The 23856-nt window shown below is 42.0% G+C and overlaps 1 protein-coding gene across 3 annotated transcripts in view; it reads left to right on the top strand.

The window, feature by feature from the left end:
* Nucleotides 1–23856, top strand: part of GYS2 (glycogen synthase 2) — a 65464-nt gene that overhangs the window by 40899 nt on the left and 709 nt on the right. For 2 of the 3 annotated variants that reach the window (XM_004448663.5, XM_004448662.5), the window contains exons 9-15: nt 524–583; nt 1345–1423; nt 2282–2395; nt 15137–15263; nt 19127–19222; nt 20064–20227; nt 21220–21300. In XM_004448663.5, the coding sequence (XP_004448720.2) occupies nt 524–583; nt 1345–1423; nt 2282–2395; nt 15137–15263; nt 19127–19222; nt 20064–20227; nt 21220–21300 (721 nt within the window). The remainder of the gene's footprint in view (nt 1–523; nt 584–1344; nt 1424–2281; nt 2396–15136; nt 15264–19126; nt 19223–20063; nt 20228–21219; nt 21301–23856) is intronic. The other variant, XM_058282875.2, reaches the window with a different exon arrangement.

Here is a 23856-nt window from a genome sequence, read left to right as displayed (position 1 = left end):
CGTCACCCAGACGTAACAATTTTCAGTTAATAGTTAATCTTGTTACATCCATACCTCTGTCTACTCGTCTCCAGTTGTCCCTGATTATTTCCCGGCAAAACACAGAATGAATTTTCAGCACTCTGGGAGTGTCAGAATGTTCCACTGCCTCGACCCTGGAGGTTTTAACTCGAGCTAAATTGGCAAGTAGGAAAATAATGGAAGAGTTTATACAAAAAAGACCTGCATGCTTTCAAAGCAGTCACTGACATAGTGACAGCACTGTCATGGCAAAGATGAACCCTTACGACACTGTTTCAGGGGTTCTTAACAAGGGGTCCTGCTTGAATTGAAAATTTAAAAACCCACAGGTATTCTTGTGGGGATGTGTTGGTGCGGGTGTGATCTATTTATTAAATAATACACAATATAGCGCGGACTTAGTACGGGGTCCTTGGTTTTTACCTGACTGGCAGAGGGGTCCATGGAATCAAAAAGGCGAAGGACCCCTGCTTGAAATGATAAATCTTTCTACTTCAAACAGGGACGTCGCACATTCTCTGAAGGAAAAGTTTGGAAAGAAACTCTATGATGCATTGTTAAGGTAGGTGTTTGGAATACTTATTACTCTTAATGTTTAATATGGGAAACATTTAGAATAAGTTCAAATTTAATGCGTTATGTACTGTCATATAGGACTTAACAGCTTTTGAAGACAGGTTAAGTCGTATGAGCAGGTTTTGCTCCATTTGAGAAACATACCTAAACAGAATTTATTACAAAGGAAAAGACCTCTGTATATGCAGGAAGGTTCTAATTCAACGGGAACTTCATTGAGGGTGAATATGTTCATTGGAAGCAGAGGGAGAGTTCCGGAGATTGTAATTCAAAATGTATACTGATTTAATATATATGAAATTTTAAAAATAAAAACATGTGAAATATATACAATACATTTTTTCATATATATTAAATCCATGTTAACATATACATTGCTTAACAAATAATAAACTATATATTGACAATACATAGGCTTTGTTCTAATATGAAGAGAAAACTGTGTGCCTTCTGACCCCTGGGGCCTGTTGGGCATCATTTCTTTGTACCAGAGAATTTCATAAGGCTTTTTGTTTTGTTTTTAACTATTAAGACTTTAATAATCCAATTTCAATTTTCTTTCATACTAGCAAATGTGTTATTTTGTCAGACTCCTCCACACTTGAGGAATTTTTCTGAGAGCTTCATCAGGAAACTATGTTTGCCTTCCATTTCTTTTTAAAGCGTTCAGAGCAGTCTCTGACACAGGCGGTACTGAGCGACGGCCAGCTGTGTTTATTTTTCTTGTTAACATTGTTTTCTCCACAGAGGAGAAATTCCTGACATGAACAGTATTCTGGATCGAGATGATCTAACATTTATGAAAAGAGCCATCTTTTCAACTCAGGTATTAAAGAACAAAATGTGCCCACCATTACCCATCATTACTAAAATGAATTTGAATCAATATTTTACTTTATCAGTATATGCTAACTTGGGAAACTTTTAAACATGAGAGCCAGGAAAGACATTCTTATGTATTCACCTAAATAATGAGTCTGCATCTTGTCTTTCACGGGTGGTTTTGGGTTTTGTTTCCTCCCCCGGTACCAGAGATTGAACCTGGGTCCTTGTAAGTGGGAGGCCGGTGCTCAACCACCGAGCCACATCAGCTCCCCAGATTAGGGTCTTTCTCTTGTTTGCTTGTTGTTTTTGTTTCTCAGAGGCACCAGAACCAACTGGGACCTCCCATGTGGTGAACAGGCACTACATGGCTGAAGCCACATCCACTCCCCTGGGGTTCATTTTTAAAGTGTCCTGAAACTTGTCTTTGTCGCCGCTCAACATAATTCATCTGGAACCAAACTACGCAATCAGAAAAAAAGTGTGTATAGCAGCAAGGACAAACATCCTCCCAAGTTTGTCGGAAAGCATAGAATTTTGAGTAACAATAGAGAAAATGGAAATGTTTCAAAGCCAGGCGGAATTATCGCCATAAGGGAAAGCCAGACGCTGCATCAGCCTAGGCCTGTTAGATAGTGGCTGCAGGTGGAAAACAAAACCTTCGCTGCTCACAGCGCGGGAGGAAGTGCTGCAGCCCATTATCTTCCTCTGAAATGCACCCACAACTTAGTCATCATCGTCACTGTCAGCTCAGAACACGGAGGGCAAGAAGGCTGGATGAAATGCTACCCCTGACCTATTGCTGAAATCGGTCACACTGATGAATCCCCCCGCTGACCTTTTCTTCCCTCTGCTCCTCCAGCGACAGTCTCTGCCACCCGTGACCACACACAACATGATTGATGACTCCACCGATCCCATCCTCAGCACCATCAGGCGGATCGGGCTTTTCAACAGCCGCACGGACAGAGTCAAGGTAGGAGGGATTATGTATGCAGGGCACTCCAAAATTACAGACAGCATGATTCGTTTATTTATTTATTTATTTAATTTTTAGACGGTACCGGGGGTTGAACCCAGGACCTTGTACCTGGGAAGCAGGCGCTCAATCACTGAGCTACATCTGCTCCCCTAGGATAGCATACTTTTGAGAATTTATTAACAGCCTTCCTTATTTTAACATAATCAGAAATATTTTAAATGATATTTCTAAAAAAATAATAATTTGGTTTCCTGTCTGGGGTGATATCAGAGGATAGGGAGGGGTTTGGAATCCTTCTTGAAAATCGAAGCATGGTTATGGCTTCGAGTCATAATTCTAATATTTATTTCCATCACACAGTATTGTAAAGAAGCATAAGAAAACTACTAAATTTTTACTCATACAAAAATATTCTAAGAGCTACTTTATTTAATGTATATTCGATAGCAACACGAAATGTTTTTGTTTCTTCCTATTAGACTGCGGTTTAAGGGGATAATGTGAGAAATTTCCAGTTGCAAGGAATATGGCTAATAAAGGTTTTATGGAATTTTCTATAGACCAATTAAATCTTGGGCCCTTGGTCCCTACAATGACCGGCTTTAGTTGCCGAGGTGTTTACTGTGGTGCTTCATCTCTGCCATGTTCACCGGGGACCTAAGTTGTTACAGCAGCTGCCGGGGGGCCGGGCAGAGTGAGGATGTAAATAGACGAGCCCTGGTCCCTGCTGCATTCCATTCCCCAGACTGCAAGGTCGAAGGTCGCAGTCTTTACCAACCTCTTCTCTATCTGCCCACTTTCCCTTCTCCCTTTCGCTGTCAATGGAAGGAGAAACTGAGACCTCAGTGAGCTGTGAACTCCTCCAATGTCATTCCCTGCTGGTCCCCAGATCTTCTTACTTCTGTTCCTTCAGGTTCAAAGGGATTTTCTAGAGCCTCCTTTCCTTCCACATTCTTAGGAAACTGGCCCTGTTTACCGTCTCTTGTATCATAGGTTTCCTCCTTACACCTAGCTCCTTGGGAGTGGCTAGTGATTAGGCATCTCCCTCCTGCACCGGAGGCCCGGAGTTCAGTTCCCAGTGCCTCCTAAAAAGAGAAGACCAGCACACAACAAACAGACCCAGTGAAGGCAAAACAACAAGGGGGTGTGGAGAAATAAATAAATAAAATACATCTTTAAAGCAAAACAAAATAAAAAAGCAAGTAGCTCCTTCCCTAGCTATCTATAAATAGTCCTTACATTTCTCCACCTTAAAAAAAAAAGTGCATTAGCCTGACTCCCCTGCATGTTCTTAAATGCCTCTGTCTTTCCAACCCATGGATTCATTTTTCATCTTCCATTCCCTCCTTGATGTAGGTGGGGGGTGTAAAGGAGAAGACACATTAAAATCCTACTGCAATGGCACAGAGGAGCCATGATGCGTGCCCCGTACTAAGGCAATGCCAGAAGGCTGGAGAGGGGGGAACAAGGAGAGAGATGGTTGGATGTAGAAAGGATCAGACTTAGTGACCACAAGGACATTGGGAGGAAGAAAGAGGGAGAAGTCGAGGATAAGAGGATCTTGGCTTCAGTTACTAACCACTGCTGTCTGAAAACCAAGGCTTTAGCAGAAACTGGCTTGAGGGTCTAGCCATGAATTGAAGTCAGCACTGAATAGATTGAGTTACATGTGAGATATCCAGGTGGAGAGGTTTATAGGCACATAGAGAGCATGGATCTGGGCTTACAACGGTAAGTGTTCCATGTGGAGGCTTAAATGGATGACCTGGGAATGATAACTGGCGCCCTGGGAAACAGTTATTGAGAAAGTGTTGAGAAGAGACCCAAGGGGACCTCAAGATTTAAGAGTGGATTAGGGAAGAAACATTAGTGAAAGAAATAGAAGGGACAAAGAGTTAGAAGAGAAGAGTATCTCAGGAATTAAGACAGGAGAAATTTTCAAGAGGTAGGAGAGTCTCATAGCAGTTAATGACACAAGCAGTTTATAAAATATTCTGTTTGTTGTGATACACTATTTTCATTTTAAACATATTCTTTGTATATATAAATGCATTCATATTTTTATATTTAGATAATATTTTCATATATGTATGTTTATGTCTATAAATATTTGTATGTATATATTGCGCAGTGCCATAGCATTTGGGTGATTTTTATTTTTTCATTTGCTTTTCTGTATTTCCACCATTTCTCTACCTAGTACAACTCCTGTAATGGGCGGGTGACAAGTTTCTCCCTGGAAATGCAAGCATGTATCTGCCAATGACCATCATTTACGTTTCTCAGTAGGACTGGATCTGTAGACCTAAACCAACCTCATTCTCATAGAGCTTTCCCTCAGTCTACAACGCTATCTTTCAACCTTTTGTCTCTTGGGGAGGAGACAGTAGGGACAAGGAAAGCCTTTTCTTTCCCTATAGATTTGTTTTTCTCCGAACCTTTTATATCACACTCATATCTAAACCTGTGCATGCGCTTCTGAGGCTCTGTCAGGCACGTGGTGTGTACAAAGAAACGGACAGAAGGGAGAAAGCTGGGGCAGCTGGGAGAAAGAAGGGGTCGTCATGGGGCCAGTCACGTGCCCGTTTCCCTGGCTCCTTGAAAAACCCTTGAATTTGGGGTTCTGAACCACACTTTTCCAGGAATGCGCGACGACCACGTTTCCCAAATAGATTTAACCTTTTCATCCCTGTGCTTGCTGACGCGATTCTCGCTTTCTGAAATACCCTGCTCCCAATCATCCTAACTCCTTTAGGATCCAACTTAATAGTCCTCTCTTCCCTTTCCCTAATATTTATGCACTCCTCTCCTGCAGTCGGGAACCGCGGTGTCCTTTGCTGCATTCCCAGTTTGCTCGGTTCCTACTGAACTTACAGGGATCATCGCCCTGAATTGCACTGACTTCTGTGTCTTATTTCTCCGGGAGCTTTCTGAAGCACAGATCTCATCAATATTATGCCAGTTTGGGTCCTCCGGGAGGCAGATACCAAGATAGGTCAGACACCTGTTTCGAGAGAGAGAGGGAAGGAAGAGTGAGTAGGAGGAAGCTCAGGCTGTGGGCAGTGCTAAAAAACCTCCCGCCAGGCTGATGAGTCCCCGAGGTGAGGTGCCCATTGGAGGGGTTCCCGTTGAGCAGAAATGGTGCGGCACTGGGACCCCCCTCTGCCCAGGCCTGTTGCTGGGAGCAGGTGCTCTGGGGAGCCAAGGGGCAGCAGGTGGGGTCAGTGGAGATCCCCGAGCAGCTCTTGAAGGCGATCCGAGCACCCTGCCAGGGCAGCCACCTCTACCAAAGTCCCGGGAGCAGAGTTCTTAAGAACTGTCAGCCAGCCTGCCCGGCCTGCTCTGCCCCCCACTTACTTGATCCGGAAGTTGAGTGCATCTACCTGTCTCTCAGTCTTCATTTGTAAAATGGTGACAATCACAGTCCCACGTCCACAGAACTGCTACGAGGCTTAAAGGGAGAATGTGGTACCACCATCAGCAAACACCTGGCACAGGGTAAATGTATAATAAATGCCCACTTTTGTCAGTGCTTAGCCCAGTACCTTGCACACGATGGGCACTCAGTCACTTGTAGAAGAGAGGTGCAGAGTTGGGTGAGAGGAACACATGCTGGATTCATCTCTGCCTGCAGCATTTGGTCTATTTTATAAGAGCTGCCACGGTAGCTGGATCGTGATGGATAAGCAGGAGTTCACAGTGCAAACGGCAGGAAGGGGTCTCCCCAGTCAGAGGAAAACACAGATGAAAAGGCACAAAGATACAGAAGCCTGGGTGTATGCAGAGGGGATGGGCATGGGTGTTCGTCTCCTACAAAGTTATGGTTATGCAGCTAAACTCGTGACTCTTTTGAGAAGTCTATTTGTAATAATTATTAAACAAACACACCCACACATGCAAGAAACAAAAGAATAGCAACTTCCTGACATTTAATACACATGCTGGGAAGTGGATTTGGCTCAACAGATAGGGCGTCTGCCTACCACATGGGAGGTCCAGGGTTCAAACCCAGGGCCTCCTGACCCGGGTGGAGCTGGCCCATGCGCAGTGCTGATGCACACAAGGAGTGCTGTGCCACACAGAGGTGTCCCTGTGTAGGGGAGTACCATGCGCAAGGAGTGCACCCCACAAGGAGAGCGTCTCCATGCGAGAAAAGCACAGTTTACCCAGGAATGGTGCTGCACACACGGAGAGCTGACACAGCATGATGACGCAACAAAAAGAAACACAGATTCCCGGTGCCACTGACAAGAATGCAAGCAGACACAGAAGAACACACAGCAAATGGACACAGAGAACAGACAACGAGGGGAGGAGGGGAGAACTGAATAAAAAGTGAATCTTTAAAAAAAAAATACACATGCAAAGCTCCAAGGTAAACTTTCATCAATTCAGAATGAGGTTTTTTTGTTTCGTTTTTTAAAAATTTATCTCCCCTCTCCCTCCCCACAGTTGTCTGCTCTCTGTGCCCATTCGCTGTGGCTGTGTGTTCTTCTGTCTGCTTATATTCTTCTTAGCAGCACTGGGAATCTGTGTCTCTTTTTGTTGCACCATCTTGCTACATCAGCTCTCTGTGTGTGTGGCACCACTCCTGGGCAGGATGCACTTTTTTTGCACTGGGCGGCTCTCCTTACGGGGCGCACTCCTTGTGTGTGGGCTCCCCTATGCGGGGGACACCACTGCGTGACAGGGCATTCCTTGTGTGCATCAGCACTGCGCGTGGGCCAGCTCCACACGGGTCAGGAGGCCCGGGGTTTGAACCGCGGACCTCCCATGTGGTAGGCGGACGCCCTATCTGTTGAGCCAAATCCACTTCCCCAGAATGAGTTATTTGATACCATCTCCAGGCCTGTGTTAATATATGTACTTATGGAATTCTATAGAGTGGTTCTTAACTCAGGATTGCAAAGTTTTTGACATGGATATCAACGTGGGATTCAGCAAATGCTGCAGATGATTTTGAATTTGGATTAATTTATCATCTCTCCTGCCTCGGTAGCAGCATGGTAGAGTAAAAGAAGTCCTTGATTTCCCATCTCAACCCTGAGCTGCCGCTCCATGAAAGTAAGGTCACTTCCTGAGCCCTTAGTTCCCTCGTAGGATAAATAAAGACAAAGAAAGATTTTTTCCCTAATGATGACGGGCCTGCAGTGAACCAGGCGCTCTGCTAGGGACTTCTGTGAGCCGCTCAGTAACTCTGGGCTGCTCTGGAGCTTCCCTCCTTCCAGGGCCTCGGAAGGCTGCTCCAGGCGCAGAGCAGCTGCTTTCTTTTTATAGCTGTGCTGTCGTTCTGTTTGAATTGGAACAAAAGGAATGGGCCGTGGTGTTTCCATGTTCCCAAATGGGCTTCGGAGGGCGCGACTTTTCCTAAACTTGGAAATGCCACAGCAGGGCTGGTTCTCAAGACTTTTCCCCATGCTTTGCCAGAACGGTGCAGGAAGCTGCCCACTGGGCAGCTGCCCAAACACAGCCAGCAGCTGAGCTCCTTTCTGGGGCAGTGCTTTGCACGTCACGGGTACTCCAATCGTGTTATCAGGAAGAAAATAATCACTTGTACTTTGTCATCCTGTGACTCTTGGGATTGGATAAACCATCATTTTTATTTTATTTTATTTTTTTAAATAATATACTGTTTTTGTTTTCAGATTTTTATTTATTTCTCTCCCTTTCCTGCACCCCGCCCCCGCAGATGTCTGCTCTCTGTGTCCATCTGCTGTGGGATCTTCTGTGTCCACTTGCATTCTTGTCAGTGGCACCAAGAATCTGTGTCTCTTTTTTGTTGCATCATCTTGCTGCGTCAGTTCTCCATGTGTGTGGCCCCACTCCTAGGCAGGCTGCACTTTTTTCATGCTGGGCGGCTCTCCTTACGGGATGCTCTCCTTGCGCGTGGGGCTCCCCTATGTGGGGGACACCCTGCGTGGCAGGGCACTCCTTGCGTGCATCAGCACTGCGCGTGGGCCAGCTCCACACGGGTCAAGGAGGCCCGGGGTTTGAACCCTGGACCTCCCATGTGGTAGGCGGACTCTCTATCCATTGAGCCAGATCCACTTTCCAAACCATCATCTTTAGGTACTGGCTTTAGACATTCAACCTTTTTTTTTCCTTGAGTTTAACTTGTCTCCTATTTCTGTATCTGCTGAGACACAGCTAATGCCTGTGTGTACCTTGTGGATCCATGGGTTAAAACTCTCCATTAAAATAAAAACTACACACTCGCTTTTACTTTACTCCCTGACAGATGGTGAGATATAAAGTAATGAAACCACTTTAATATTAGGTGATTCAAGTGCCCTGTGTTTTAGCTTCCTTATTTTAAAATGAGAATAATGAGGCTCTCTATTCTACTTGTCTCGCAATGTTGCTCAGATCAAATGAGGTGATACTTGTGAAGATTATTTATAATATATAATGTGTCATACCAATATTCTTATTATTGTGACATCTCCAAATTAGGGTTTTTCTTCAAAAGAATCTCTTTGGAAGAACGTATACTGATCACATGAACTAAAAAATAGTCTAGGGTGCTTATTTAAAGTTTCTTTTCTGCTTCTCTTGCTCTGCCTCTTTCTCTTTCCCTTTCCTTCCTGAACAATCCGGGTTTAAACCCTTGTGTGGGCAATGCAGATAGGTGCCTGCCCTGGAAGGGGGATGGTGTTCCAGAGACCAGAGAAGTGGGTCAGAGCTCGAAAAGGGTGAGGAAGGTCCACAGCCCGCCCGAACCGGGGAGCAGGGGGAGCGGCCCATGGCAGAAGTCGGAGCCACAGCGGAGGGAGGAGGGCAACTGTACAGGGGAGGCAGTGGCGGTGAAGGGAGGAGATGAGCTACCCAGAGGGGCTGATCTATTGCAACAATACCTTAAACCCCATGGAAGCCCCATTCCTCGTGCTGGAGTAGGGAGGTGCAGATGTGGGGAGGAGAAAGCTACACCAGAGAACTGGAGGTGTTGCTCTGCACTCAGAATTTTAATGATACACAGGCGGATATAGAAGAGAGTTGTAAATTGTGTGTGCATGTGAGTATGTGTGTGTGTTCCTTATCTGTCCACTGAGAGGGCCTGGGGAAGGTAACACCCCAATAGCAAAGAGCATACCTAGCACCCAGGTCTTGGGTCCCAAATGCCATTCTGCACTTAAAGGAACCAGGGCTCCTAAGAGAAATGGCTGATTCAAGGACTGGGGCAGGGAGAGCACAAATAATCCTGGGACATCTTCTTGTGCCAAAATCAAAGAAATGTTCAAAGAGTGATGGGATATGTAAAAAATATACCAAATCACTTCTTGGGAAATGGAGACTGGCTGGCATTGTGGGCCCCAAGGGGAGGGGAAAATGGATGTGGAATGGATGGAACCAAGGTAAATATGGGGGCAAGAGAGGAGGTTTGTGCGAGTACACGAGGATGAATATAAAACATGTAATATTACACCAAAAACATATAGGGGACGACAGACTAATAATGTAAACTATAAGGCAAAACATAGGATAACTAAAAAATTTAGAAAACTGTACAACCTAAAGTATGGACCACATAGTAAGCACAGATGTCACCTTGTTTGAAAGCTATTGTTTTGGAATCTGTACATTAGTTTCAGGAAATATGATATCAATAAGTTAAAAGATTATCGCTGTGGAAGGAAAAAGGTTTTATGGTGGATCTGGGGAAGTACTGTATATTGTATATATGAATTTCGGTGATCTAAGACTCTTGTGAAGCTGACATTATGTTGGGATTCACTTTACAGGAAGTTTTGGATCACAGAGTGGTTCAACAGTGGCAGCGGAGGAATACTGATATAGGATGTTATTGACAGGATATATATGGTTGACAGGGAGTTATACAGGGCATATGCCCAGGATATATAGTAATGTCTAGATATACTCATAGTGGAAACAATTAAAAACAACAGCTGGGGGGGTACTGGGCTCCTGGCCAGGGGGTCACTGTCGTGGACCCTGGGGGAGCAGCGGCAGTCCCCCAGGTGCAACGGCAAGAACCAGGAAAGAAGGAGGGCCCAACAGTGGGCTCCTGATACTAATGGCTATGCTTTTGAGCCTATACACCCGCAATAAGAACAAGGCCTAGGGTAGCACTGTGCCTGGGAGTTTCCTCCTGACACCCTTCATGTTACTCAAATGTGGCCACTCTCACAGCCAAACTCAGCATGTAGATGCAGTGCATTCCCCCCAGTGCAGGACATGACACCCGGGGATGAGCCTCCCTGGCACCGAGGGATCACTACCACATACCAGCTGAAGATGCAACTAGAAAATGACCTTGAATTAAAGGTTAAATACGGATCAGCAGAATATTCCTGTCTACATATAATAACATGACTTCAAAATGCTGTTTGACCTAATGGAAGGGGGAAATGGAAAGGAGAAATGAGATTATAAGGCTATGAGTCTCTAAAAAAGAGTCTGGAGGTTGTCAGAAGGAATGCCCTTATGCACAACTGAGCAGAGTCTCAGAGACAGATAAAGTAGATACAACCCCAGGTATTGGTTCTTTTGAGGGATAAAGAGACCCACGGGTTCTATGGTCATGGCAGATGGGGTTCACTGCCATGGCAGATGGCCCTTCTTTGGAGCTGGTGTTTCTGCGTGATGGAATTGGACTCAGAGGGGATCTCTTTTCACAAGACTTGCATGCTACTTTATTGGAATTGTAGTTGGTGCTGGGGTTTAAGATATATTTAGGGGATTTGAATCTCTGGGCTGATAATATGACACCCAGGCCCAGAGCCTCAACAGACTTCAGCTCCTACACTTTGATTTATTGGACTTACCCCACTCAGCTAACATGGAGTTGAAGAAGGTCAACCACCACACCATGGAGCCTAGAGTGTCTACAACTGAAAGCAGGAGGAGTGCATCCAGTATCCATGTAGAATCTAAGCCCCCACTTGACATAGATGTGCAATGGACACAACCTATCCAATGTCCACAGAAAATGTGGAATGGGTGTGGGAAGGGTAGCCATGGTGCCTGCTGGGTTTGGGGAATGGGAGGAAGAGATGAGATGTGGAGGCGTTTTCGGGACGTGGAGTTGTCCTGGGTGGTGCTTCACGGACAATTACGGGACATTGTAGATCCCCCCAGGGCCCACTGGATGGAACGTGGGAGAGTGTGGGCTATGACGTGGACCATTGACTATGGGGTGCAGTGATGCTCAGAGATGTACTTACCAGGTGCAATGGATGTGTCACGATGATGGGAGAGAGTGTTGCTGTGGGGGGAGAGAGGGGTGGGGGCGGTGGGGTTGAATGGGACCTCATATTTTTTGAATGTAATTTTTAAAAATAAAAAAATAATTAAAAAAAATAAATAAATCCATATTTTCAAAAAAAAATACACCAAATCAGAGACATTTGAGTATCAATGTTAATCAGGATAGAAATGGATTAGAATGCACTGAACCAAATAGGAAACCATGAGTCTAAAGCAAATATTAATTAATCAATTAATTAAAGGTTTAGGAGCAGGAGTTATACAGTTTCAAAATAACTCTGTACAAAATACTTACTAAAAACAAAAGATATAAAAAGAATAGCTTTATAGTGGAAAATCCTGGAAAACAATACTTCAAGAAATTAAAGTACACATCATCAGTAATAGGAAAAATATAAATTGTATGCCACCTGATAAAAAACAGTGAGAAGAACCCAGCATCACTTCTGTGATATTTCTGTCAAAGATGCATAATTTGAAGTCAATGATGACTGAACATCAGACAATCCCAAACTGAGAGGCGTATTTCAAAATAACAGGACTGTAATCTTCAAAAGTGTCAAGGTCATGAAAACCAAAAAGAGACCAATAACTCTTCCAAATTGGAAGAATTAATGCAACAACTAAATGTAGCATGTGGGAAGCAGATGTGGCTCAACAGATAGAGCATCCGCCTACCATATAGGAGGTCCAAGGGTTCGATACCCAGGGCCTCCTGGCTTGTGTGGTGAGCTGGCCCAGTGCTGATGTGCACAAGGAGTGCCAGCCCACAGGGATGCCCCCGCATGAGAGTGCCCCCCATGCAAGGAGTGGCCTCTGCGCAAGGAAAGCCACCCCACGCAAAACCGCAGTCCGCCCAGGAGTGGTGCCACACACAGGGAGAGCTGACGCAGTAAGATGACACAACAAAAAGAGACACAGATCCCCAGTGCTGCCTGATGAGAATACAAGCCGACACAGAAGAACACACAGTGAATGGACACAGAGAGCAGACAATGGGGGTGGGTGGTGGGAAGAGAAATAAATCTTTTTAAAAAACAAAAATAAAAAAATAAATGTAGCATGTGATTCTAAACTGGACCTTTTGCTGTAAAGCTCAGATTTGGACAACTAGAGAAACTTGGATGAAAGGGTTGAAAGGATTAAGCAGTAGTGATAGAGCAATGTTAATTTCCTGATTGTGATGCTTGTATTGTAGATAATTAAGAGCCTGTTGTTTATAGGAATAAACATTAAGTACTGAGGGATAATGAGCATCAAGTTAGCAACTTACTCATAAATGCTAGGAAAAGTCCAAATCTTCATATTGTACTTGTAACTTTTCTGTAAGTTGTGAACTGTTTCTAAGTAAATAAATATTTTAAAAATAACAATCTCAGCACTTTAAAATCATATTTTATTTGTTTTTAAGAACTACCTGGTTATGAATGGGTAGGGCTGAGAATCTACTAATAGTTCAGTGACAACTTTAATAAATAGGAGAATTCATTCAAATATAGTTTTCCAAAAAAATAATTAAGTAGCTATTCTAGTTACAAGTCCCCCAATATAGCCAAGCTCTCAAAAGAGAGCCTCTGGGTTTGTAGACCATAACAGGCAGCGGGATCATAGAACATGGCTCATACCAGTACATGAGAGCCAATTGTTAAATTTGCAGAGGCTGCGAACAACGTACAAATCAAGGCATCAGGCGAAGCTCTCTTCCTGGAGGTCGGCTGCTGGCGATCCTGGACTCCTGCCCTGTGGCAAGGCACACTGGTGGCTGTGCTGGTCGCTGCCTTCCCTCCAGGCTCACTTATGCCCCAAGTTCAGCTGTGGGCATGTGGCAGGGCACAATGTTGGTGTCGCTTGTCTCTCCCCTCCGGGCCTCCTTGCTAATTCTGCATCAGGCTGCTCCATCCGCGGCTTTTCTTTCTCCCGGATTCAACAATTTCAACTTCTGGAGGCTTCTTTCTGCCACTGAGCCTTTTTAAAATCTGTGTCTGTGGTTTTATTCCTCCATTTATAAAGGACTCCAGTAAGAAGATTAAGACCCACCCTGGCTATGCCGTACTGGAGCAATCTAATCAGATGGCCCATTGTTAATAGAATCTAATCAAAGATTCACAATAGGTTAAATCTAAGAACATAATTTTCTGGGATCCACATAAAAGACTGAAATCAACACAAAGATAATATTCAAAATGCCTCACTTCCTAATTATTTTACTATTAACTACATTCCTGAAGTGAATTATGTCTACGTATGGTGGAAATCTAGTGTGGTAGAAATACTCTGTAATGATATATTACTGCTCATCTCTTCCCAACTCCAAGCTCAGTGACATCATACTGGTAATTTGAAATTGTTCATGGTGGGAGTATTTACAGCTTGGAAATTGGCAAACCCTAAAAATCAGCACTTTATTATTTATTGATTATCTAGACTTAAGAAAGCAGTGGAGAACATATTAATAATGCAGATTAAACTTAAAATGTATAATATCTTAGAGCCATTAATGTGAGTGGCAAGAAAATTTGAGAAACTATTTTCCCAGAATTCAAATAACTGATAACCACCTCAGCAAAGAAATCACTTATGCCTTTGATGAACTCATGAAGTTCTGACAAATATCTAGTTTCACTTTCTTTATACTCTTTATCAAAAGAATCAATCAACATTTATGTCAGAACTGAATCCATTCATCTACTCTAACCATAATTTGGTTAAGAACCATAATGTTTGGCAAAAATCTACAAAAGAATTTTGTGAGAATTAATGTATTATATATTTTTATTGTTTGAAGATCGAATGCTATAAATTCTATCAATGCAGTTGACAATAAACTTGTGTTAATATGCCTACAGGCCATTGTAAACACTTTGGCTTTGAGTGAAATGGGAAGCCGCTGTTGGATGTTAGAGTAGGGAAGTGACTTAACAATTTTAAAGGATTACTCTAGTGGGGTGGAAGCTGAGAGATCAGGTAGGAGACCACAGCTTCCCCATGGGATCATGTTGGCTTGGGTGAGGTCTTCTCGTCTGACCTAATCCAGCTGAGACACCTTCCACGTCCCTTGGCCGTGCCTCACTTGGCTAACTCATGCCTGGGGCAGGTGTGTGGTGCATTAAATAGCTCCCCTCTTTCTTGCTCAGGTTTGGAATGAATTGAGAAAAAGACAAGGGTGTCAGCAGTTAGAAAACCAGATCAAATCTTTATTACTGATCAAGGCTGGACCGGAGGATGTAATTCAAAGAAAAGTGCTAACTCCTTGATCTAGGCCTTTGAACCTGAGGGTAAGTCAAGTCCAAAGAGCAGCTATTTTCACCCACATAGAATGGAAAGAGAAGGAGAAAATAACATTCTCCCCAGTCTTTTTTCTTTTCTATTTCTAATTTCCTATTTTTTCCCTGGATCTAGAGCACAAGGATTCTACAGTCTTGAAATAACCAAATTATAGGAGTTTTTTTGTTGCTGTTGCTTTACTTTCTTCATTTTCTCTTTTATCTCCTATGACTTCCCTTTCATTAGGTGATTTTGCACCCAGAGTTCCTATCTTCCACCAGCCCCCTATTACCCATGGATTATGAAGAGTTTGTCCGAGGCTGTCATCTTGGAGTATTTCCATCATACTACGAACCCTGGGGTTATACTCCAGGTATGTAATGTGCGTAGATTGCAGAAAGTTTTCCATTTCATTTGCATTTTATTTTATACACATGTATCTGAGATTGAAGATGCCTGTGTAGCTTCTATTACAGTTTTGAAGTTTGTATTACAAATGATTTTGGTTGGATCTATCTCAGGGGTCAATGTTATGCTTTGTAGATACTGACCTAAGAATAAGGACAATGATTATATAAGTATACCAGGGTATGGTTGGTCATATTTTGGTGGACATCTGAGTTACTACCTCATTGCATTCCAAAGAAAAAGAATGTTTTATAAGGATTATGCACTATTTAGTTATTTCTGCTAGTCCCACATATTAATATGAAAGAGAAATTGACTACATGTAGAATTAGTATGGAAAAAATGGTCCAGTGATATTGTTCTTTAAAACTTACTTCAGAAGAATGCCTTTTAATTTTTAATTTTTGATGCCTTTTAATTTTTAATAAGTAATATATTCACATAGTTAAAAACAAATAGAATAAAAAGGTATGGAGTAAAAAGTCTTCTTCACACCCTTGCCCCTCAAGAAAGGAACAAGGGTGTAAGAGAAAAATGACAATTCAATATATGGTTATTGTGCCCAATTACACCGTTCCATCCAGGAGCTCTCTTCCCCCATTTTTCAGATGGTGTATTCTCAGATCTATTATCTGCCTTTCTTTTCTGGCCCCCACTAGCATGGTTGCCATTGGCATCAAGAGGGATCAGTTTTTATCCAGACTGAAATAACTAATTTAAATGGAAACAAATCTCTTAAATACATACTAAGGCAAAGAATACAGTAATGACTTTTTCAGCTCTTATTGGTAATCAGAGGGTTTCCTCCTGGTGCAGATACTGTTTCATCCCTGTATTTCAAAGAAAAGGTTCAGAAAACCTTTTTTTAAAAGATTTTATTTATTTATTTATTTCTCTCCACCCCCTTGTTGTTCGCACTTGCTGTATGCTGTGACTTTTAGGAGGCACTGAGAACTGAACCCAGGACCTCCGATGTAGGGGGGAGGCACCTAATCGCTTGATCCACCTCTATTGCCTGCTTTGTTGTGTTTCTCTTTATGTGTTTTTCTTCTTGTGTCTCTTGTTGGGCCATCTGGTTGTGTGAACTTGCCGCGCCTGCCTGTTGCGTCCGCTCACTGTCTTGCTTGTTTTCTTTAGGAGGCCCCAGGAACCTCTGCTCCCTGCTTTGCTGAGTCTCTCGTTATGTTTTTCTTCTTCTGTCTCTTGTTGCGTCATCTGGCTGTGTCAGCTTGCTGCGCATGCCCTGCCCATCACACCAGCTCACTGTCTTCTCCAGGAGACACCGGGAAACGAACCAGGGACCTCCCATGTGGTAGGTGGGACCTCAGTTACCTGAGCCACATCTGCTTCCCCAGAAAACATTTTTTATTTATAGTTAGAGTATGGATTTTGGAGCGGGTATAGCTCAGTGATTGAGTGCCTGCTTCATATGTATGAGGTTCCAGGTTCAATCTCCTGTAACTCCTAAAGAAAAAATAAAAAGAATGAATTTTGCCTCTGCAACTCAAAGTCATCATTGATATAAAGCCCGAAGTAGGATGGAGTGGGACCAAGATTAGGTGGATCATAGACTGAGTTACACAGAGGCAGAACTTGGCAGATCTTTGCATTCTGACCCCAGGATTTAAATAGAGAATATAAAATCTGTATAAATGGGATCCTGTATCATCACAACAGAAGTGACACTGAGATAATCTCCTAGTCTGTTGTTCCAGGTAACACCAAGAATAATTTACCCACGGCTATAAAGACATGAAAACTTCTTGGGATGATAGCACAGCTCTGTGCATGTGATTAAGGCCACTCAATTATATGCTTGGGAGGGGCTGAGATGGGAAAGTTTATGTTGTATATATGATTCCACAATTTAAAAAGAGAGCGAGCAAGATGAAAGAGACAATGCTAATTAAATGCAATACATGTTCTTGACCTGGATCTAATCATGGAAGAGAAAATACTCAGAAGGTTATTATGGGGACAGTTGAAAAAAATGGATATATACTATATGCTCTATATCAATGTTAAATTTCTTGAACTTGATAACTATACTAATGTGATCGTATAGATGAATACATTGTTTTTAGGAAATATACATGGAAGTGTTAAGTGGTAAAGGAGCATGATGTATGCAACCTACTTTCAAGTATTTAGAAAATGATAGCTAAGTAGCTAGGTAGCTAGTCAGATCGACAGATAGATGATAGAGAGAAAGAATGATACAACAAATGTGGCAAAATGTTAAAAGTTGGTAAATCTGCATGTCTGGGTAGGGGGTATATTAGAATACTCTGAATTTTTTTTGCAACTTTCTTGTATGTTTGAAATTCTTTCAAACAAAAAATTTAAAAAATATTCTTCAGAAAACAACAACAAAGGACTTCCAGTTCTTACAAATATAACATAGAAATGTTTTTTACCTAACTCCTCTGGCTACTCTGGCAACTCTAAAATTGCTATTACATCAGTTCCACTTTTGTGAGGGTCGCATCTCCTTACTTATGAAATGTCTGTATAAATATCTTAAATTCTTTATAATAAATCTATCTTTTGAGATACATAAAAGACCCAATTCACTGAATAGTTTCCTATTACCCTTATTCCTATTATTTCTAGGAAGTAACAAAATCAACTATTGGAATTTCAAGGACAGAGAAGCATAAAGCCAAATACATGAATGGCTGGTAGACTGTGGAGAGTCACTTATTTGGGATAGAGAAAATGTCATATAACAATAGACCTTTGACCAAAATGTCATTTTATAGGACAAAGTTAAACTCCATGCAACATGACAGGCGAGGTTTATCTAGTGTTCTAAAATAAAGGTCAGAGAAGATGCTACAAGAAAGATGAGTAGTTGGGGAAAGGAGTTTGAGGAATACTCCATAGCGAATGAATCATTCTTGGTTTTAAATTAACTGAGGGGAGTTGACCACTCCTACCTAACCTTCTTAATTATAGAAAAATGACAACTCTTTGTTTTCAGAATGATCTTTCTATGTGACAATGGGTATAACTTGCTCCAAAAAGTAGCTAATTAAAGCCTGTGTTTTGTGTTCTGAGAAAGCACAATGAATATAATCACTCATTTCATTAAATTCATTTAATGAAGACTTTCTGAGCTTACATGGATAGTTAGCATTTTTCTAATGAGTTTTTTTTTTTTTAAGATAAGAATCTGCACTTCCACAAAACTATAGGCAAAACCGTGTATGTATACCTATATGAGAATTTTTCTGGGGAAGAGTTCCAGAATTTTCCTCACATTCTTGGAGGGGTTAGTCAACCACATTGGACTTCCTACCCACCCTGCCACCACCCTCCCCACCCCCACACAAAAAATAAGAGTACAGCCATAGTACTAAACCCAGAGGAAATTCTCGCAGTGGCAGAGAAGATGTGAATTGGAATTACTTCATGGATAATGGAGATTTTTGTTTTCACCCTTCCCCCCCAAAACTAGATTAATTCTATTATCAAATATAAATTCCTTGTTAAAACTGCAGACAGCCTCGGGAGTGGTAACTTTTAAAGGATGTATTAGATCATTTCTAGAAAACAGGATTTGACTAAAAGGGGGCACTGTAAGAGACCAAGAGCTCACGGAGTACCTGAAAAAGCAGAGAGGATCTCTTCTGGAAATGATCTCTGGCAAGGGAGATTTATGTGAATGGAGAAGGGGTCACCTACCTCAGTTGCTTGCCAAGAACTTAAAGGCACAGCTTGAATGGTGAGAAAAAATGGAACCAGCCTTGCTGGTTCCGTAGGGCTGCATTCTCCTCTATACGCGGGAGCTGGTCTGAAGCCGAGGCTTTGTGTGTTTTCTGGCAGCTGAGTGCACCGTGATGGGGATCCCCAGTGTGACCACCAACCTCTCCGGCTTCGGCTGCTTCATGCAGGAGCACGTGGCTGATCCTACTGCATACGGTGAGGCTTCCCGTCCTTACCCCCGCCCTGCGAGAAGTGGCCTTCACAGACCCCAGCTCTAAAGCTATCCTGACAATTCAGCTAATGCTTATATTCCTTGTTTAGTTAAAGGTAGGTTTAATCATATGACCCTTAGATAAGAATGTAAACATTCAATGTGTCGCCCAAGAGTCCAACTAGAAAAAGAGTGGTAAATTTGGACAATACTTTGTCCTGTTACCATATATTTTTTTTGTAATCGGTTTGGCCTTCTACTGCCTACAAGTGATTTCACAATAACCAGACAATAGAGTACATATATTGCTCAGCAGTGTGTTTTGAAAAGTCCATGTCAAATTAGCAAAATTTACTAAAACGTGTTTAAAAGGGTTGGAGAATTTGCCTATCTTGGTCCATAGGGAGCAAAGAGACTTAGAATGCCAATTCCCTGGGGTCTTTTACAGTTGCGCTGTCCCTGTCCCTCTCTCCTCAGGCTAGCGCTGTGGTTCTCAGCCAGGGCTGCGCAGTGGAAACACTGGGGAGTTAAAACAACATGGCACCCAGGTCCCACGTCCAGAGATTCTGGTAAATGGGCAGCCGTATTGGGAACCGCACATCAAGGGAGTCCTATCTCGCTGTAGTTTTTCAGCAAGGTCCACTTTGTGGCCTGTGTGTTGGTGACAGCGTAAGCCCTTGCAGGAGGTCACAGAGGAAATCAAGTCTCAGAAGGGAAGAGATAAAGCAGAGGCAATATGGCAGTCAACGTGGTCTACAATGAACAAAGAGAGAAGGAGGGATGAGAGAGGAAACGTTTTAAGATTAGCCCTCCTTTTACCTGTGCTTTGGCTTTTGTGCTCTTCAGGTATTTACATTGTTGACAGGCGGTTCCGCTCACCAGAGGATTCTTGTAACCAGCTGACTCAGTTTCTCTATGCGTTTTGCAAACAGTCACGCCGCCAAAGAATTATCCAGCGGAACCGAACCGAGAGGCTCTCGGATCTTCTGGATTGGAGATACTTAGGCAGAGTAAGCGTGTTTGTAATAATCAGAGAGGGCACGTAAAAAATTCTCCTGGAATTTACAAGTATTGAGTCTCATCATAAATCTGTCAAGTCAATTCAATATCATAATTGTTAAAATCTCAGTGATGTTTTCATGTGCGTTGTTAATCAGAGTTTGCAAAGTCTTAAGCTCAGTCCTTTATGTTTAGTTTGCTTCCACAATGATAAATCCATCAATGTTTGCACTGCTCCTACTAGGTATTCTGTTGTCGATGCTTAATTTAAAGCATTACCAGTATGCATAAATGATCGATGAAGATGAGAAAAGCAACAAGACCACAGGCCATGATGAAGATGGTAATAAAGAAAGTGGAGAGTGGGAGTAATATTGTTTTTCAAAACAACAAGCACAGGAAATACCTTCTTGCAACCATGTGATAGGTTTACAAACACCTTGATGGTCACCTTGATGGATGATTTAGTGATAAAAGCATTCACTTCGCCTTCTTATAATTATGTTTCCATTGATAAACTCTCTTGATAAAGCTGCTCTGTGCTGAGCATCTGTACCCGCTAATGCCAGTGCCCGTTACACCCCTAATGATTAATCCTACCATCTCCATTTTATAATGAGGGTGGATAATAGCCCTTGAAAGTTGTTTCCTATCCCAGGTCAGAAGCAGGATTTAAATCCAGTTTGTCTGACTATTCAGGCCCCGTCTTTTTACCATGCCAAACCAACTGTCAGTAGAATGAAATCAGTGTCTCCAGCTGCTCAGTGACCACTAAGTCTTCTCCTTCCCTCCAACTTTTTGTAGTATTTCTTTTTTTATGCATTTAAAAATAATAAAACTATAAGCCCTGATTTATTTTCTGATTCTAAAGCCCAGGGTGAGTAGATTCTGCCATTTTAAAAAAAGTACATTTCACAGCTAGGAGAATAAAGTTGTACATAATTTGGTTATTTGTATGTCTAAATCTTTATTTTTTAACCTGTGAATTGGTTTTCTATCACAGTATTACCAGCATGCTAGGCACCTGACATTAAGCAGAGCTTTTCCAGATAAATTCCATGTGGATCCCACATCACCACCAACGGTAAATATTTGATATATCATTTATCTGTTTAGAAACATAAGTTTCTTATTTATGGTCGCTTCTAACTGTATCTTTTAAAACTATTAGAGGTTTTCATAGCTGCATCAAAGCAAAGAATAGAGAAAGTGATACATTCAGAGTTCGCCTCATATGTAGGACAGGTAGACAGTCCACTTAACCATGTCATTGGAGAAGCTCCTCCAAACAAAAATGCTCTCTGACTTAGTGCTTGAAAACTTGCCATTAGACATCCATTCTTTTGGAAGTTGTTCAGATGTAAACTGGGGTGCCTTAGTAGCAAGTGAATTTGCTATCCAAGAAACTGTTTAAATATAGAGTGATCACTTGGCCAGGGTAATTCAAATGCCACAGGAATTTCCATTCTGCACTGCCCACCAGAGCGTCTTCCTCTAAGGCCCAACTAGACATTTAGATTCACGGGATCACACTGGCTGCATTTGTCATCAGATTCACTTCGAGGGATATGATAGGAAACAGCTGGCAAGGAGGCAGCTCTAGGCATTTTTCTTCAATGGGAGGAGGCCTTGTAGCAGTCTAGGCAGCTACTCTTCTTTGCCTCTTCCATACCCTTAATTGGGAAGTTCATGTGCAAAAAGATGAGCTCCATACTATTAGGAATGAATCCACTGTGGCATAGAAGCCTCATGGCCCCTGGAGCCAGTATCTCCTGTAAATCTCCATAGACCAACTTCTACATTCCCTGCAAAGAATAGCCAATCACAGGGACACCTCATTCAGGGATGCCCCAAATTTATGGATCCCCACCAAATATTTATAGATCCTCTGAGTTCTTATGTAATTTACCAGCCAGGGATTACTTTTCCTATAAACAATCTTGTCTAATCACACAGCTGACATGCCACCTACACTAGGTTTCCAGGGGGAGCAGAGCTAGAAAGTTAACCAAAGGTCACATTTTTTTCCTAAAGAAGGAGGAATGGTTTTCTTAATCCTTTATCTACAAATTCCAACTCCCATGTTTATGATTTTACCATTCAGAGAGTTAAGTGCTTAGCCCTTTAGAGGCAGTCACTCTACTTGACAATAGTTCAGCTATATGCATCCATTTATCTACTTATTAAACTAATATTCATTGAGCATCTACTTTGAACTAGGTCCTAAGCACAGGAATCAGCTATTTTTTATATTGCTTTCAGGAAACCTATCTGAAGCTTTCCATGACTGTCCATATATGACATAATAATAATATATACAAATAATTGAAATTCAGAGTGACACACGTCGTAACACTTGTACGCATTTGTAAATGTGTCCGCATAGAAGGCAGGGATATGCTATTCACCTCTATTGCCTCAGTGTCATTATGGTGTCTGACACATAGTTTGTGCTCATTAGGTGTTTATTAGCATAAATGAGTCATCTCAGTGAATTTCAGTTAGAAGGGCAATCTGATTAAAACTCAGTGATATTTGCTCAACAACTGAAGTAACAGCAGCTGATGGAATTCCAAGGTCCACTAAGTAGCTTGACTGCCTTGATTCTCTCTAGTAGTGGCTTTCTGTGGGATATTCAGGGTGTCCCTGTCCCGAAATATTGTTGAACAAATCTGAAGGATGAGGTAGTGGCTGGCAATAATCAACAATGTGGCCTGCCTGTTGAGCTCAAAGCTCTGGAATCATCACAGCCCTGGCACAGATCTTGGCTCTGCCACACGCATGCTGTGTAACTTTGGGCAACGCACTTGACCCCTCTAAGTTTCAATTGTTCTCTCAAATAGAAAGAACAAATTTATCAAAGTGTTGTTGCAAAGATTAAGTAAGTCTCAACCTTGATTTTTGCAATGACCCAGAGGCATTTATAATTATTTCAGTGAATGTGGTAATTAAAATTTCAATACCAAATTAATCATATGTTTTAAGATGGCAGCCAGTATTTTTAAGACAGAGGAGGGTAATAAAAAAAACAAATCAGAAGAAAGGCTCTCAACCCAGTGAGTTTGGAAATCACTGTTAGGATAGTTCTTTCAAGCTCATCTCTGATTTGGAGCTTATGGCAGCAAAGAATGTAATTTAAGGATAATTTCTCATCTTAAAATTACTTTCCCACTTGTGCATATGTACCTTGCCATTAATTTTTTTCATAAAACTTTGTTATAAGATTTTAAATTATTCCTCCTATACTATGCTTACTATAAAGAAATATCCTTTGCTGGCCTCAGTTTCTCAGGTTCTTAGGAGACACAAAAATTCTTTACTGTTACTTACAGCACACTCACCTGTCTAAACATTCATGCATCACACTCCAAGAGTATATAGTCTTTAACTCCAGAAATTGTGTTTCCTCCTAAAATGCAGGAACCACCATTTTACAACACTCCTAGCAAACCATTTTAACTAAGATCACTATAAATGTTCTATATCGCAAAGCATTTTCATGACCTAGCCACAGACAGGTCTGCTAACTGTGACTACCAAAAATTATCCTGCAAAAATGCTTTTATAGTCTTTGTCCATGGTGCAATAATATTAAGGAAGGAGTCTGGCAGAATATTTATGTATCGTAACTATAATTGAC

The sequence above is a fragment of the Dasypus novemcinctus genome, chromosome 20, assembly GCF_030445035.2.
Source record: "Dasypus novemcinctus isolate mDasNov1 chromosome 20, mDasNov1.1.hap2, whole genome shotgun sequence".
Lineage (NCBI taxonomy): Eukaryota > Metazoa > Chordata > Mammalia > Cingulata > Dasypodidae > Dasypus > Dasypus novemcinctus.
The sequence above is the reverse complement of the archived record's forward strand: the minus strand, read 5'-3'. Positions and strand labels throughout refer to the sequence as shown.